The 16874-nt window shown below is 41.1% G+C and overlaps 1 protein-coding gene across 5 annotated transcripts in view; it reads left to right on the top strand.

Moving 5' to 3' along the window:
- The window catches only part of LDB1 (LIM domain binding 1), a 490040-nt gene that overhangs the window by 436673 nt on the left and 36493 nt on the right, over positions 1 to 16874 (top strand). For all 5 annotated transcript variants that reach the window (XM_053692496.1, XM_053692494.1, XM_053692495.1 and 2 more), the window contains exons 3-4: positions 668 to 712; positions 8880 to 8955. In XM_053692496.1, coding sequence (XP_053548471.1) covers positions 668 to 712; positions 8880 to 8955 — 121 coding nt within the window. The remainder of the gene's footprint in view (positions 1 to 667; positions 713 to 8879; positions 8956 to 16874) is intronic.

Here is a 16874-nt window from a genome sequence, read left to right as displayed (position 1 = left end):
AATTATTTTTTTTATTTGGTTTTTAAATAACTTTCCAATTTACTTCTTATCAAATTTTGCTTCATTGCCTTATATCCTTTGAAGGAACAGTAATGCAATACTGAAAACTAGCATAACGCATATGGTGAGCCAATGACAAGAGGCATATATGTGCAAGCACTAAGCAGCAGCTAGCTCCCAGTAGTGCATTGTAGCCTCTGAGCCTACCTTGGTATGTTTTTTCAGCAAAGAATGCCTAGAAAATAAAGCAAAGTTGATAATAGAAGTAATTTAGAAATTTATGTAATACTGCAAGCTCTATCTAAATTATGAAAGTTTAATTTTTATTTGCATGTTACATTTAAATATCAGGTTGTGCATAAACCTTTAAATGTCCTCTTGGCTACTATATCTGTTTCAAGGTTAAACAAAAAAGTTTTAATTTATGATTCTATGTGTTATATAAATTGTTTTAATATTTAATATTTTTTTGAAACTTCTACAGTCTAAATGGAGATGTAATGAAGCAAGAACCTTGCTGCACAAGAATATTTGCAACCAATTTCTTACAAGTGTGCTGCAAGTAAATTCAAATACAAAAAATGTTCATTGAGAATCCAACTTTTTTTTTAGAAAAAACTGATATTATTGTCAAAAAGTAAAACTTTATATATTTCTCTCTCTCCAGACCTACTCCGATGTATCCGCCAACATATCTGGAGCCAGGAATTGGGTAAGACCAGTTTTTTGTTTTTAAATTCCAATTTGCCGTTTGTTTTTCTAGTTAAAGGGACACTGAACCCAGTTTTTTGATTTCATGATTCAGGTAGAGCATGCAATTTTAAGCAACTTTCTAATTTACTCCTATTAACAATTTGTCTTCATGCTCTTGCTATCTTTATTTGAAAACCAGAAAAACGGTAAACAAGTGGTGTCCCGCGTTGTGAACTAAAAAGTGCCTGGCTCCTTAGCTTATTTTTCAAATAAAGATAGGAAGAGAACGAAGAAAAATTGATAAAAGGAGAAAATTAGAGCATGCAATTTTAAGCAACTTTCTATCCGAATCATGAAAGAAAGAAAAAATTGGGTTTAGTGTCCCTTTTAAGCAGAAAATGGTTCTGCATAGTGAATTGACTTTGGGTGGGAAAAACCGTTTTCTGCATATAAGATGCACCCAGCATTATCAGAAAAAAATGAAAGTAGAAAGGGTTATAAGTTATATGAAATGTTCATAGTTATGTTTTTCAAAATTTTTAATAGTTTCTTTAGGCAATTCAGTTTTGAAGAGAGATCTCTCAACTAATAGGTTTGTGATGTAGTTAATTAAAACAAATATTAAAAAATATCAACTTATTTAAAAATAAATCCAATATAGATATTATGAATTTGATATTTTGATTTTTTTTGTGTGCATGTTGCTGATTTCCATTTCCTATCTTCATTGGATATTAGTGGGATACAGAGATTTCAGTAAAAAAAATCACTACAATGGTAAATGGTTCTTTGAATTTTTTTTCTTTTCTATACAGAGAAAGAGGCGCTTTTTGTGCAGTATTCTATGCAATACACTCCCTCCTCTTATTCTAGGTTTCGTACGTGCATTTTTGCAATTTACTTCCATTAGCAAAAATGCTTCTTATAACTTTTTTTTTCTGCGGCATACGCACATATCCTGAGAGGGTCTGTGCGCCAGCATTCAAATACCATGCCATGTTCAGAGAGTCAGCGGTGGCTTGTATGACACAAATTACATCTTCACAGAAGCAATACACACCATCTTTAGTTCTCTTAAGCTTGAGTACTGGTGCACAGGCCCCACAGGATATGTGCATATGCCGGAGAAAATCAGTATAACTTTTTTTTTACTAGAAGCATGTTTGTTAATGGAAGTATACTGAAAAAAATGCTTGTATTTCACATTGAAAGGCAGCTATGCACATTTCAATTTAGACCTTTCTATCCCTTTAACATTCGGGGGGGTGCAGGGGTGGCTAACAAAAGTGGTGAAGACACAGCACACAATGGGCACTTTGCTGAATAGCACAGACGGTCTACTGAATCCAACTAGTGTGACTTTTGTGATTGGACACCGTATGCAACTCAGATCGTTACGTGATCAGTAGACGGAGCTTGGCAGCAATTTCAAAGTGGCCAGAAATGATGTTCTTTTTAAAATAACTTTCTCTTGTTAAGTGTAGTCAGTCCACGGGTCATCCATTACTTATGGAATATATCTCTTCCTAACAGGAAGCTGCAAGAGGATCACCCAAGCAGAGCTGCTATATAGCTCCTCCCCTCACATGTCATATTCAGTCACTCTTGCAGCCTAACTAAAGATAGGTCGCTGTGAGAGGTCTGTGGTGTTTTTTAACTTAGTTTATTTCTACAATCAAAAGTTTGTTATTTTAAATGGCACCGGAGTGTGCTGTTTGTTCTCAGGCAGCATTAGAAGAAGAATCTGCCTGCGTTTTCTATGATCTTAGCAGACGTAACTAAGATCCACTGGCTGTTCTCATCTGAGGAGTGAGGTAACTTCAGAAAAGGGGAATAGCATGCAGGGCCCCCCTGCAAATGAGGTATGTGCAGTAAATTATTTTTCTGAGGAATGGAATTGACTGAGAAAAAACTGCTGATACCAATGTAAAGTAAGTTCAGCCATAAATGCAGTGATAGCGACTGGTATTAGGCTGATGAGTGTGTGTACACTGAATGTATTTTTCTAAGGAATGGAATTGACTCTGAAAATACTGTTAATACTGAAATAATGTATGAGCCTTAACTGCAGTAAAAGCGACTGGTAGCAGGCTTATTAATAACAATTCATAACTTTTCAAATGTATGTTTAAAACGTTTACTGGCATGTTAATCGTTTTTTGTGAGGTACTTGGTGATAAAACTTATTGGGGCATGATTTTTACCACATGGCCATCTTTGTTTTCTGCATAGAAACAGTTTTCTGAGCTTCCCCACTGTTGTAATATGAGTGGGAGGGGCCTATTTTAGCGCTTTTTTTTTTTGCGCAGTAAAAATTCAGTCACAATCTGTCTACTTCATCCTCCATGATCCAGATCGTCTCTAGAGAGCTCAGGGGTCTTCAAAATTCATTTTGAGGGAGGTAATCAGTCACAGCAGACCTGTGACAGTGTGTTTTGACTGTGATAAAAACGTTAATTATTAAATTGTTATCCGTTTTTGGGTATTAAGGGGTTAATCATCCATTTGCTGGTGGGTGCATTCCTTTGCTAACTTAATACATTTACTGTGAAAAATTGGTTGCTATAACTATTTTGGTTCATTGTTATTTCAACTGTGACAGCTTTTTGTGCTTCTTAAAGGCACAGTAGCGTTTTTTTATATTGCTTGTAAATTTATTTAGAAAAGTATTTCCAAGCTTGCTAGTCTCATTGCTAGTCTGTTTAAACATGTCTGACACAGATGAATCTCTTTGTTCACTATGTTTAAAGGCCAATGTGGAGCCCAATAGAAATTTGTGTACTAATTGCATTGATGTTACTTTAAATAAAAGTCAATCTTTACATGTAAAGAAATTATCACCAGACAATGAGGGGGAAGTTATGCCGACTAACTCTCCTCACGTGTCAGTACCTTCGCCTCCCACTCAGGAGGTGCGTGATTTTGTGGCGCCAAGTACATCAGGGAGGCCCTTACAAATCACTTTGCAAGACATGGCTACTGTTATGACAGAAGTATTATCTAAATTGCCAGAATTAAGAGGCAAGCGCGATAGCTCTGGGTTAAGGACAGAGCGCGCGGATGAGGTGAGAGCCATGTCAGATACTGCGTCACAATTTGCAGAACATGAAGACGGAGAGCTTCATTCTGTGGGTGACGGATCTGATCCAGGGAGACTGGATTCAGAGATTTCTAATTTTAAATTTAAGCTTGAGAACCTCCGCATATTGCTAGGGGAGGTATTAGCGGCTCTGAATGATTGTAACACGGTTGCAATTCCAGAAAAATTATGTAGGTTGGATAGATACTATGCGGTACCGGTGTGTACTGACGTGTTTCCTATACCTAAAAGGCTTACAGAGATTATTAGCAAGGAGTGGGATAGACCTGGTGTGCCTTTTTCCCCTCCTCCCATATTTAGGAAAATGTTTCCTATAGACGCCACCACACGAGACTTATGGCAGACGGTCCCTAAGGTGGAGGGAGCAGTTTCTACTTTAGCTAAGCGTACCACTATCCCGATGGAGGATAGTTGTGCCTTTTCAGATCCAATGGATAAGAAATTAGAGGGTTACCTTAAGAAAATGTTTGTTCAACAAGGTTTTATCTTACAGCCCCTTGCATGCATTGCGCCTGTCACTGCTGCGGCGGCATTCTGGTTTGAGTCTCTGGAAGAGGCCATTCGCACAGCTCCATTGGATGAAATTATGAACAAGCTTAAAGCACTTAAGCTAGCTAACGCATTTGTTTCTGATGCCGTCGTACATTTAACCAAACTTACGGCTAAGAATTCCGGATTCGCCATCCAAGCGCGCAGAGCGCTATGGCTTAAATCCTGGTCAGCTGACGTGACTTCTAAATCTAAATTGCTTAATATTCCTTTCAAAGGGCAGAGCTTATTCGGGCCCGGCTTGAAAGAAATTATAGCTGACATTACGGGAGGTAAGGGCCATGCTCTACCTCAGGACAGGGCCAAATCAAAGGCCAAACAGTCTAATTTTCGTGCCTTTCGTAACTTCAAGGCAGGAGCAGCATCAACTTCCTCCGCTCCAAAACAGGTTGCTCGTTACAGGCAGGGCTGGAAAGTTAACCAGTCCTGGAACAAGGGCAAGCAGGCCAAGAAACCTGCTGCTGCCCCTAAGACAGCATGAAGAGAGGGCCCCCTATCCGGAAACGGATCTAGTGGGGGGCAGACTTTCTCTTTTCGCCCAGGCTTGGGCAAGAGATATCCAGGATCCCTGGGCGTTGGAGATCATATCACAGGGATATCTCCTGGACTTCAAAACTTCTCCTCCACGAGGGAGATTTCATCTTTCAAGGTTATCAGCAAACCAAATAAAGAAAGAGGCGTTTCTACGCTGTGTACAAGACCTCTTACTAATGGGGGTGATCCACCCAGTTCCGCGGACGGAACACGGGCAAGGATTCTATTCAAATCTATTTGTGGTTCCCAAGAAAGAGGGAACCTTCAGACCAATCTTGGACTTAAAAATCCTAAACAAATTCCTAAGAGTTCCATCATTCAAAATGGAAACTATTCGAACCATCCTTCCCATGATCCAAGAGGGTCAGTACATGGCCACAGTGGACTTAAAGGATGCCTACCTTCACATACCGATTCACAAGGATCATTATCGGTACCTAAGATTTGCTTTCCTAGACAGGCATTACCAGTTTGTAGCTCTTCCCTTCGGATTAGCTATGGCTCCAAGAATCTTTACAAAAGTTCTGGGCTCACTTCTGGCGGTACTAAGACCGCGAGGCATAGCGGTGACTCCGTACCTAGATGACATTCTGATACAAGCGTCAAGTTTTCAAACTGCCAAGTCTCATACAGAGATAGTTCTGGCATTTCTGAGGTCGCATGGGTGGAAGGTGAACGTGGAAAAGAGTTCTCTATTACCACTTACAAGGGTTCCCTTTCTAGGGACTCTTATAAATTCTGTAGAGGTGAAAATTTACCTGACAGAGGCCAGGTTATCAAAACTTCTAAATGCTTGCCGTGTCCTTCATTCCATTCCACACCCGTCAGTAGCTCAGTGCATGGAAGTAATCGGCTTAATGGTAGCGGCAATGGACATAGTACCATTTGCGCGCCTGCATCTCAGACCGCTGCAATTGTGCATGCTAAGTCAGTGGAACGGGGATTACTCAGATTTGTCCCCCCTACTAAATCTGGATCAAGAGACCAGAGATTCTCTTCTATGGTGGCTTTCTCGGCCACATCTGTCCAAGGGGATGACCTTTCGCAGGCCATATTGGATGATTGTAACAACAGACGCCAGCCTTCTAGGCTGGGGCGCAGTCTGGAACTCCCTGAAGGCTCAGGGATTATGGACTCAGGAGGAGAAACTCCTCCCAATAAATATTCTGGAATTAAGAGCAATATTCAATGCTCTCCTAGCTTGGCCTCAGTTAGCAACTCTGAGGTTCATCAGATTTCAGTCGGACAACATCACGACTGTGGCTTACATCAACCATCAAGGGGGAACCAGAAGTTCCCTAGCGATGTTGGAAGTCTCAAAGATAATTCGCTGGGCAGAGTCTCACTCTTGCCACCTGTCAGCGATTTACATCCCAGGCGTGGAGAACTGGGAGGCGGATTTTCTAAGTCGCCAGACTTTTCATCCGGGGGAGTGGGAACTTCATCCGGAGGTCTTTGCTCAACTGATTCATTGTTGGGGCAAACCAGATCTGGATCTCATGGCGTCTCGCCAGAATGCCAAGCTTCCTTGTTACGGATCCAGGTCCAGGGACCCGGGAGCGGTGCTGATAGATGCTCTGACAGCCCCTTGGGTCTTCAACATGGCTTATGTGTTTCCACCATTCCCGATGCTTCCTCGTTTGATTGCCAAGATCAAACAGGAGAGAGCTTCGGTGATTCTAATAGCGCCTGCGTGGCCACGCAGGACCTGGTATGCAGACCTAGTGGACATGTCGTCCTTTGCACCGTGGTCTCTGCCTCTGAGACAGGACCTTCTAATTCAGGGTCCTTTCAACCATCCAAATCTAATTTCTATGAGGCTGACTGCATGGAGATTGAACGCTTGATTCTATCAAAGCGTGGCTTCTCGGAGTCGGTTATTGATACCTTAATACAGGCTAGGAAGCCTGTTACCAGAAAAATTTACCATAAGATATGGCGTAAATATTTATATTGGTGCGAATCCAAGAGTTACTCATGGAGTAAGGTTAGGATTCCTAGGATATTGTCCTTTCTACAAGAGGGTTTAGAAAAGGGCTTATCTGCTAGTTCGTTAAAGGGACAGATTTCTGCTCTGTCTATTCTTCTACACAAACATCTGGCTGAAGTTCCAGACGTTCAGGCTTTTTGTCAGGCTTTAGCTAGGATTAAGCCTGTGTTTAAGACTGTTGCTCCGCCGTGGAGCTTAAACTTAGTTCTTAACGTTCTTCAAGGCGTTCCATTTGAACCCCTTCATTCCATTGATATCAAGCTGTTATCTTGGAAGGTTCTGTTTTTGATGGCTAGTTCCTCGGCTCGAAGAGTCTCTGAGTTATCTGCCTTACATTGTGATTCTCCTTATCTGATTTTTCACTCAGACAAGGTAGTTCTGCGTACTAAACCTGGGTTCTTACCTAAGGTAGTTACTAACAGGAATATCAATCAAGAGATTGTTGCTCCATCACTGTGTCCTAACCCTTCTTCAAAGAAGGAACGACTTTTGCATAATCTGGACGTAGTCCGTGCACTGAAGTTCTATTTGCAGGCAACTAAAGATTTTCGTCAAACTTCTTCCCTGTTTGTCGTTTACTCTGGACAGAGAAGAGGTCAAAAGGCTTCGGCTACCTCTCTCTCTTTTTGGCTTCGTAGCATAATACGTTTAGCCTATGAGACTGCTGGACAGCAGCCTCCTGAAAGGATTACAGCTCATTCTACTAGAGCTGTGGCTTCCACCTGGGCCTTTAAAAATGAGGCCTCTGTTGAACAGATTTGCAAGGCTGCAACTTGGTCTTCACTTCACACTTTTTCAAAATTTTACAAATTTGACACTTTTGCTTCTTCGGAGGCTATTTTTGGGAGAAAGGTACTTCAGGCAGTGGTTCCTTCTGTTTAATGTTCCTGCCTTGTCCCTCCCTTCATCCGTGTACTTTAGCTTTGGTATTGGTATTCCATAAGTAATGGATGACCCGTGGACTGACTACACTTAACAGGAGAAAACATAATTTATGCTTACCTGATAAATTTATTTCTCTTGTAGTGTAGTCAGTCCACGGCCCGCCCTGTCTTTAAGGCAGATCTAAATTTTAATTAAACTCCAGTCACCACTGCACCCTATGCTTTCTCCTTTCTCGTCTGCTTTGGTCGAATGACTGAATATGACATGTGAGGGGAGGAGCTATATAGCAGCTCTGCTTTGGGTGATCCTCTTGCAGCTTCCTGTTAGGAAGAGATATATTCCATAAGTAATGGATGACCCGTGGACTGACTACACTACAAGAGAAATAAATTTATCAGGTAAGCATAAATTATGTTTTTTTACTGTTACTGCTACATAATAGATGAAGCTAAAAAATAGCCTACTGCACCCCTTTCAATAACATAAGGTGTAGACTTCCCCTTTAAGGTGTTTACGGTCTCTTTTAAGCTAGTGAGGTTTGTTGCTGAATAATGTTTTAAGATGTATTTCCTTCAAATGAAGAGGTTTTTAACAGTGCCATGATGCTTTCTATATTTACTGATTCAGATAGAGCGGCAGTTTTAAGCAACTTTCTAATTTACTCCTATTATAAAAAATTTTTTCTTTGTTCTCTAAGTATCTTTATTTGAAATGCAGGGATGTAAATGTAGGAGCCGGACCATTTTTATTAAGCACCTGGGTAGCTACATTTAGCCACCAATCAGCAAGCACTAAGGTGCTTCTAACCTTACATTCCTGCTTTTCAAATAAAGATACCAAGAGAATGAAGAAAAATAAATTGGTAAATTAGAAAGTTGTTAAAATCACATGTTCTATCTGAATTATGAAAGAAAAAAATTGGGTTGTATATCCCTTTAAGCATTTAAATGTGCTTTTAGGATGCTTTGCTCTGTTGCAGGTTTGCCTGTATTTGACTTGTTAATACTTTTGTTAGGAATAATTCTGTCCAGGCTCCAAGTTCTAATGTTTAACCAGCTGTTACACCCCTGTCCTTAACTCTGTGCTTCTGTTATTTATTTTTTCTTTCTTTGCTTTTTTCCTTTTAAGGAGGCATACACCTTATGGGAATCAGACTGACTACAGAATATTTGAGCTAAACAAACGTTTGCAAAATTGGACAGAGGTTTGTTAATATTACGTAATAAATTCTACCAGTGGCTCTCAAGCTTTTTTTCAAAAAGATATAAATTCTATAGAGATGACAGTGATGAATATTTCACAGTGGACTTATTCAAACTCTCTCACCACATATAAGACATAACAGCAGTGGGTATGAAGAATCGCTCATCCATCAGGATATAGGTGGCAAATAATCCCTATACTCTGTTCTCCATCTTAAAGGGATAGTGTATTGTAAAATTAGTTTCTGATGGTATACCGGCTGCATAGTATAACATGTAAAGGAAATTGTTCTTTTAAGTATAATTTGATATATTAAATAGCTGAATCTGTTAATTGAAACCTCAACCCACTGAAATGGACTGAGCTTCCAGGGAGAGCAGACCTTAATAACTTCTCTGTTTACACACAATCATCCTTAATTTATCTCAATAAAACATTCAGACCAATACTTAGAGAACAATGGTAAATTAAAATGTTAGTACCTCTCTGTCCGAACCCCCACTGGGACAATTATTTATTTAGAAACTTTTTTTTTACATAGCTTTTCTATAACTAGTACTTAGTGATAGTAAATCCAAGCGTTTAGCAAATGCTAGGATTAACCATCACTAAAAATAAACATTAGCTTCAGTCATTTACATAAAAAAAAGTGTTAAACTTACCCTATCTGTGCCGCAAGTATATTGCTAACTCGGCGCCTCCGGCCACCCACGGCACAGTGCTCTTCTCCAAAAAAGATGACGTTTCCACCTCTAAACCAGAACACTGTCAGTTGAGACGGACGGCTATTGGTTTAGTGGTGGTCACCTCATTGAAGAAGAGCGCTGTCCCATGTGCAGCCAGAGGCACTGAGTTAGCGATATACTTGCGGCACAAATAGGGTGAGATTAACACCAATTTTTTTTTTAGTAAATGATGACTGAAGCTAATGTTTTTTAGTGATGGTGAAGCCTAAAGTTTTATACGCTCTAATTTACCATCACTTTAAGTACTGACATTTTCTGTATAGGTGAGGATACAACAGGCAGAACCAGCTGTTTCAAATGATTGATTAAATCAAGGTTAAGGAGCCATCTGCAAAAAGTTTAACACACTGCAGCAGGTAAAATTGGTACCGTATTTTTCGATCCATAAGACGCACCTAGTTTTTAGAGGAGGAAAACAAGAAAAAAAAATTCTGAATCAAATGGTGTAGTAAACTGTTTAGTCTCAAGGGGGAGAGGGAAGAACAACAAGCAGTTGTTTATTAAAGTTACAGCCTTACAGTAATGATAACTAACAGGTGAAGTGGCAGGTATTTGGTGTCCCCTTGATGTGTTCCCAATGAATTGTTATACCAGCAGCAGAGTATAAAATGTATGAGAAAATGCTATTTAGGTGTATTTTTGTATATGAACTAGCTGGTTTTGTTCTTTATAACCTAGGTATCTCTTTAAAAAAAATGGGAACAATGATAATAGAACTAAATTGGAAACAGTTTTAAAATTGAATACTCTGTCTCAATCACTTAAAAGGGATGTGAAACCCATAATTTTTCTTTCGTAGAACATTCAATTTAAAACAATGCCCTGAGAGAAGAGGCATACTTCAAGGGCTTAAAAATTAGCATATGAACCTCCTAGGTTTAGGTTTCAACTAAGAATACCAAGAGAACAAAAGAAAATTGGTGATAAAAGTACATTGGACAATTGTTTAAAATTACATTCTCTATCTGAATCATGAAAGTTTATTTTGGACTAGATTGTCCCTTTTTAATGACTGAATATATTTATTTTTTAAGACACGATGAGTTCGCGGATCATCTTAATTACTAATGGGATATTCACCTCCTGGTCAGCAGGAGGAGGCAAAGAGCACCACAGCAGAGCTGTTAAATAGCTCCTCCCTCCCCTCCCACTTCAGTCATTCTCTTTGCCTACGTTAGTGATAGGAAGTGGTAAAGTGAGGTGTTAGTTTAGATTCTTCAATCAAGTGTTTGTTATTTTTAAAGTAGTGCCAGAGAGTGCTACTTTGCTCTGGGGTGTGGCCGTAGTCCACATCAGTCTCTACAGTAGAGCTTTTGGTGGCTTTAGAGCAATGGGAACTTGTGGGACCTAATTCTCACTGCGCCTCCCATATTTCTGCTGCCCTTATCCTTCAGCCTGAGGTACTCACTGACTCAGCATTTGTTTCTTCTCAGGCCAATGTGAGGGAGAGTACCTCTCAAGCTTGAGACCTGCCCTGCTGCCAGGCAGTGTTTAAGGTAAATGCTACCTTTCTGGGATTTAAGGAGTATCAGTATACTTAACATTAGCACTTTGGTACATAAAGGGTTAAAGGGAAAACCTGTTTTATGTTGGGACAACTCTAATCTTTCAGGCTGAAAGTGTTTTGCGCAGTGTTATGATGCAGGCACTGGGGCTGGAGTTTATTTTATTTAATATGGAGGGCTCCGGTGTTTTCACATTGTGGAGTAAGACTTTTAGTACGCCCACGATGGGCGGGACTTCCTATAGTTGCGCGCCTCTTCACTGAGCGCTGTTTTCTAACAAGTTTAGTGCGCCATTCAGCTGAGATATTTTTTTGTCTGTGCTGGAGCGGCATGTAGTATAATTTTATGCGCTCATAGCATGGATGTGGGGAAGTCCGGTTTAGCCGCTGCCTGTGTGAGACGGATCGTTATAAGAGAGATCCGGTGTCATTGTTCATGGTAGGAGCACCTCAGCAGACTGCTGAGGTGCAGAGATGCATTTAATGTCTGTTTTTTTTTACAGTTTGTATTAACAGGCCTGAGGGGTTCTCCCCGGCAGTTTTAGCATTGAAAAGGTGATTGCCTCAGTAATTACTTTAGGAGGTTTTAGCTACCCTGGGCGGCTCCGATCCTTCCGGTATTCTCTGTCATAGCTTAGTGGTTAGCATGCCAGACTTGCAAGAGTTTGAATATACCCATGGGTACCGTTCATTTAGTAATCTATCCTAGTGCGCCCAGTAAGTTATATGGAATGGAAGAGACGCATTCCCTATATTTAAAAAGATGTTTCCCATAGCCGACTCAGTTAACCCTTTAAGGACACAGCTTTCAGTTTGCTCAATTGTTTTATGACGGAAGAATTCCGTCATATGTCCTTAAGAGGTTAAGGAGGCTGGACAAACATTCCCTAGGGTAGGAGTAGTTTCCAGCGAAGAGAGCTACTATACCCTTAGAGGATAGTTGGATTTGTTAAAGGTCCTTCGGACAAAATTAGAAAAGGGATGTACACCAGGGCTCATAATGGCATACAGCTGTGTACTTTGCTACCGTCACTAGGGCGACAGCATCTTGATTTGATGCGTTGTCTGATAACACTAAGTCAGAAACTCCCCTGGATAAAATCCAGGATAGGTTAAAAGCCTTCAAATCGGCTAATTCCTTTATTTCAAATTCTTCCCTTCAAGTTATCAACTTTGGAGCATTGGTTTCAGGTTTCTCTGTTCCAGCTCACAGATCCTTAGATTTAGAGCATGCATCCGTAGAGCAAGGCTCTAACCCTAAGTTTTTAGCGATTCCTTACAAGGGGAAGACCTCGTTGGCATCCAACTTGACGGAAATAATGTCCTTTGAAATTTAAAGAATCCATTTAGCCTGCTGTTGGCTCTAAGACAGCATGAAGGACATGCCCCTGATACGAGATCGGATCTTGCAGGGGGCAGACTTTCCGTCTTCGCTCAGGCTTGGGTTCGAGATGTTTGGGATCCCTGGGCAATAGAAAATAGTGTCCTAGGGATACAAATAAAGTTCAAAGGTTTGTCCTCCCAGAGGCAGGTTTCTGTTTTCAGGATTATCTGCAGATTAGTCAAGAGGAGAGGCGTTCTTACTCTGCGTAGGAGACATCTCAGACCTGGGGGTTATTGTTCCGGTTCCCATACAGGTCCAATAGAAGAGGGAACCTTCAGACCAACAGGGTCTGGGTTTTTTATCCCAATTGATTTGTGGTTCCCAATAGAAGGGGAACCTTCAGACCACTTTTTAGATCTCAAGGGTCTGAACAAATGTCTTAGTGTACCGTCTGTCAAGATGGAAATCGTTCCCTTCTTTCCTTGATCCAAGAGGCTCAATTTCTGACAACAGTGGATTTAAAGGACGCGCACCTTCATGTGCCATTCTCAAGAATCTTCTCAGGTTCTAAGGTTTGCCTTTCTGGACAAACGCTTTCAGTTTGTGACTCTTCCTTCGGTCTTGCCACAGCTCTGTTTTCACAAGGGCTCTGGGATCGCTTTTGGTGGTGCTTCGGTTATGGGGTTTTGCAGTGGCGACCTATCTGGACGACATCCTAGTCCAGGCGCCATCCTTCACCAAGTTAGATTTCATACGGGCCTGGTGTTATCCTTCCCGCGATCTCACGGGTGGAAGGTAAATTTGGAAAGAAGTCCCTTAGTACCGAGCACAAGGATACTTTTCTTGGGAATCATAATAGATTCCATGTCCATTTAAGATTTTTCTTATAAAATGACAGGAAATCTGTGATTATCGATACTTGTCTAGTCATTCAGTCCACTCCTCGGCCTTCAGTGCTTGGTACATGGAGATAATCGGGCTGATGGTGGCGGCAATGGACATCATCCCGTTTGCTCGGTTCCATCTCAGATCTCTGCAGTTAAGCATGTTCAGGTAATGGATTAGAGATTATACAGATTTGTCTCCTCAAATACTTCTGGAGCAGGAGACAAGGGATTCTCTTCAATGGTGGTTGTCTCTAGATCATCTCTCTCAGGGATCCTGCTTTCGCGGACCATCTTGGGTGCTTTTGACAAGACGCCAGCCTTCTAGGGTGGGGAGCAGTCTGGGGCTCCCTAAGGGCTCAGAGGTTAAGGACTCAGCCAGAGTCTGTTCTTCCTATAATCATTCTGCAGCTGAGAGTGATCTTCAATGTTTTTTTGACCTGGCCCCGGTTAACCTCGGTCCAGTTTATTAGGTTCTAGTCGAACAAAATTACGTCAGTGGTTTACATCACTCATCAGGGAGGAACGAGGAGTTCCTTAGCGATGACAGAGGTATCCATATAATTCAATGGGCGGATGCCCATTCTTGCTGCCTGTCGGCAATCCACATCCTAGGGGTGGACAGCTGGGAGGCGGATTTTCTGAGCAGGCAGACCTTCATCCGGGGGAATGGGATCGCCATCCGTAAGTGTTCTCCTGCTTTTTCCTCCGTGTGGCTTTTCTTTCTCGGGTCATTGCTCGAATCAAGCTGGAGGGGGCATCGGTGATCCTCGTGCCACCGGCTTCACCTCGCAGGATTTGGTATGCTGATCTGCTGGACATGTCATCTCTGCCAATTTGGAGACTTCCGTTGAGGGAGAACCTTCTCATTCAAGGGTCCCTCCTTCCCCCAAATCTGGTTTCTCTGAAACTGACTGCTTGGAGAGTTAATGCTTAATATTATCCAAGCGGGGTATTTTCTGTCTCGGTCATTGAGACCTTGATTCAGGCTCATAAGCCTGTCACTAGACAAATTTTTCATAAGATATTACATAAATATCTCTATTGGTGTGAATTCATGGGCTACTTATAGAAGTAGATTTAGGATTCCTGCAATTTTGTCTTTTCTCCAAGAGGGTTTGGAGAAAGGTTTATCATTAAGTTCCCTAAAGGGTCAAATCTATTTTGTTACACAAACGTCTAGCAGATGTCCCAGATGTACAATCTCTTTGTCAAGCCTTGGTCAAGATCAGGCCTGTGTTCAATCTAGTTACTCCTCCAGGGAGTCTGAATTTAGTTCTCAGGGTTCTTCAAGGGGGCTCTGTTTGAGCCTATTCTTTCCTTAGATATTAATTTGTTATTTTGGAAGGTTTTATTTCTTGTTGTTATTTCTTCTGCTCAGAGTGTCAGAGCTCTCGGCATTACAGTATGTCACCTTGTCTTATTTTCCATTCTGATAAGGTTGTTTTACGTACTAAATTAGGACTTTTTCCTAAAGTTGTTTTTGATTGGAACATAAATCAGGAGATGGTTGTTCTTTTCTTCTATCCTAATCCTTCTTCTCAGAAGGAAAGACTTCTGCACAATTTGGACATGGTCCGTGCTTTAAGGTTTTTCCTGCAGACAACTAAGTAATGTCGTCAGTCTTCTTTGGGGTTTTCTCAAGTAAACTAAAAGGGACAGAAAGCTACGGCTACTTCTTTCTTTTTGGTTGTAGAGTATCATACGTTTTGAATATGAGACTGCTGGACGACAGCCTCCCGGGAAAGTTACGGCTCATTTCACGAGAGCTGTTGCTTTTTCATGGGCGTTTGAAAAAGAGTGAAGAGAGGACCAAGTTGCAGCCTTGCAAGTCTGATCCACAGGAGCATCATTTTTAAAGTTCTACAAATTTGACACTTTTTCCTCGGCTTAGGCCGCTTTTGGGAGAAAGGTTCTTCAAGCAGTGGTGCCTTCCGTTTAGGTGTCCTGTCTTGTCCCTCCCGTATCATCTGTGTACTCTAGCTTGGCTATTGAATCCCATTAGTAATTAAGATGATCCGTGGACTCATCGTGTCTTAAAAAAGAAAAGAAAATTTATGCTTACCTGATAAATGTATTTCTTTTTTCACACAATGAGTCCACGGCCCGCCCTGTTCTTTTAAGACAGGTTGTGGGTTATTGTAAACTTCAGACACCTCTGCACCTTGGCTTTTCTTTTCCTAACTTTGGTCAAATGACTGGAGTGGGAGGGAAGGGAGGAGCTATTTAACAGCTCTGATGTGGTGCTCTTTGCCTCCTCCTGCTGACCAGGAGGTGAATATCCCATTAGTAATTAAGATGATCCGTGGACTCATCGTGTCAAAAAAGAAATAAATTTATCAGGTAAGCATAAATTTTTCTTTTTTTATTTGACAGACTAGCATTTTAGCCAATCAGTGCTGACTTATAAATAACTCTACGGGAGTGAGCACAATGTTATCTATATGCCCACATAAGCTACCACTGTCTAGCTGTAAAAAAAAAACGATCAAAATGCACTGAGATAAGAGGCAGCTTTCAATGGCTTATACATTAGCATGTGAGCCTACCTAGGTTTATCTTTCAACAAAGAATACCTAGTACAAAGCACGTTTGATAAATTATGACTAGACTGTCCCTTTAATGGGACACTAGTTAAGCCGCAGTAAAAGTGAATTGGAAAGTTGTTAACCCCTTAACGACCAGCACTTAACGACGCTGGTCGTTATGCCCTTAAGGACCAGCGACGTACCCTGGCCTTTTCTCTGCAGTGATCTTTCTAAAAATAGCGATCACGCTATATCTGAGTGGGGACACTGCAGAAATAGATTTGCAGAGTTACCAATGCAGAGAGGGACACTGTGTACAGCAATGGTACTGATCGTTGGTGGGTGGGAGGGTCAAAGGAGGGAGGCGGGTGGGTGTCCCATCGCTGGAGCAGGGTGGGAGTGGGTGGAACCACTACGCCACGCTACAGGCAATGTAAAAATAATAAATAAAAGGCAGTAAGGAGGGAGGAAGTAGCATTGAGGGGATCCTATTTGGGATCCGTTGAGGGAAAGGGATCTGGGAGGGGGGTAGGGTATTGGGGGGGGCAGCTACACTACAGAATAAAATTGGGGATTTTTTTTTTTATTTCCTAATTTTTAGCAAACTGGGTACTGGCAAACAGCTGCCAGTACCTAAGATGGTGAAAAATAGATAGAGGTGGGAGATTGGGAGGTAAGGTGGGATACTACCCTGCAGAAAAAAAAAAATATATATATATATATATATATATATATATATACACACACACTACCTTGTATGCCATCATTGCACAAGCTGTTTGTAAATAATTTCAGTGAGAAACCTAAAATTGTGAAAAAGTTAACAATTTTTTTTTATTTGATTGCATTTGGCGGTGAAATAATTGCATGAAATATACCAAAATGGGCCTAGATCAATACTTTGGGTTGTCTACTAAAAACAATATATAGTTTT

Source organism: Bombina bombina, chromosome 9, assembly GCF_027579735.1.
Source record: "Bombina bombina isolate aBomBom1 chromosome 9, aBomBom1.pri, whole genome shotgun sequence".
Taxonomy (NCBI): Eukaryota; Metazoa; Chordata; class Amphibia; order Anura; family Bombinatoridae; genus Bombina; species Bombina bombina.
Note: the sequence above shows the minus strand (reverse complement) of the source record. Positions and strands in the feature narration are given on the sequence as shown.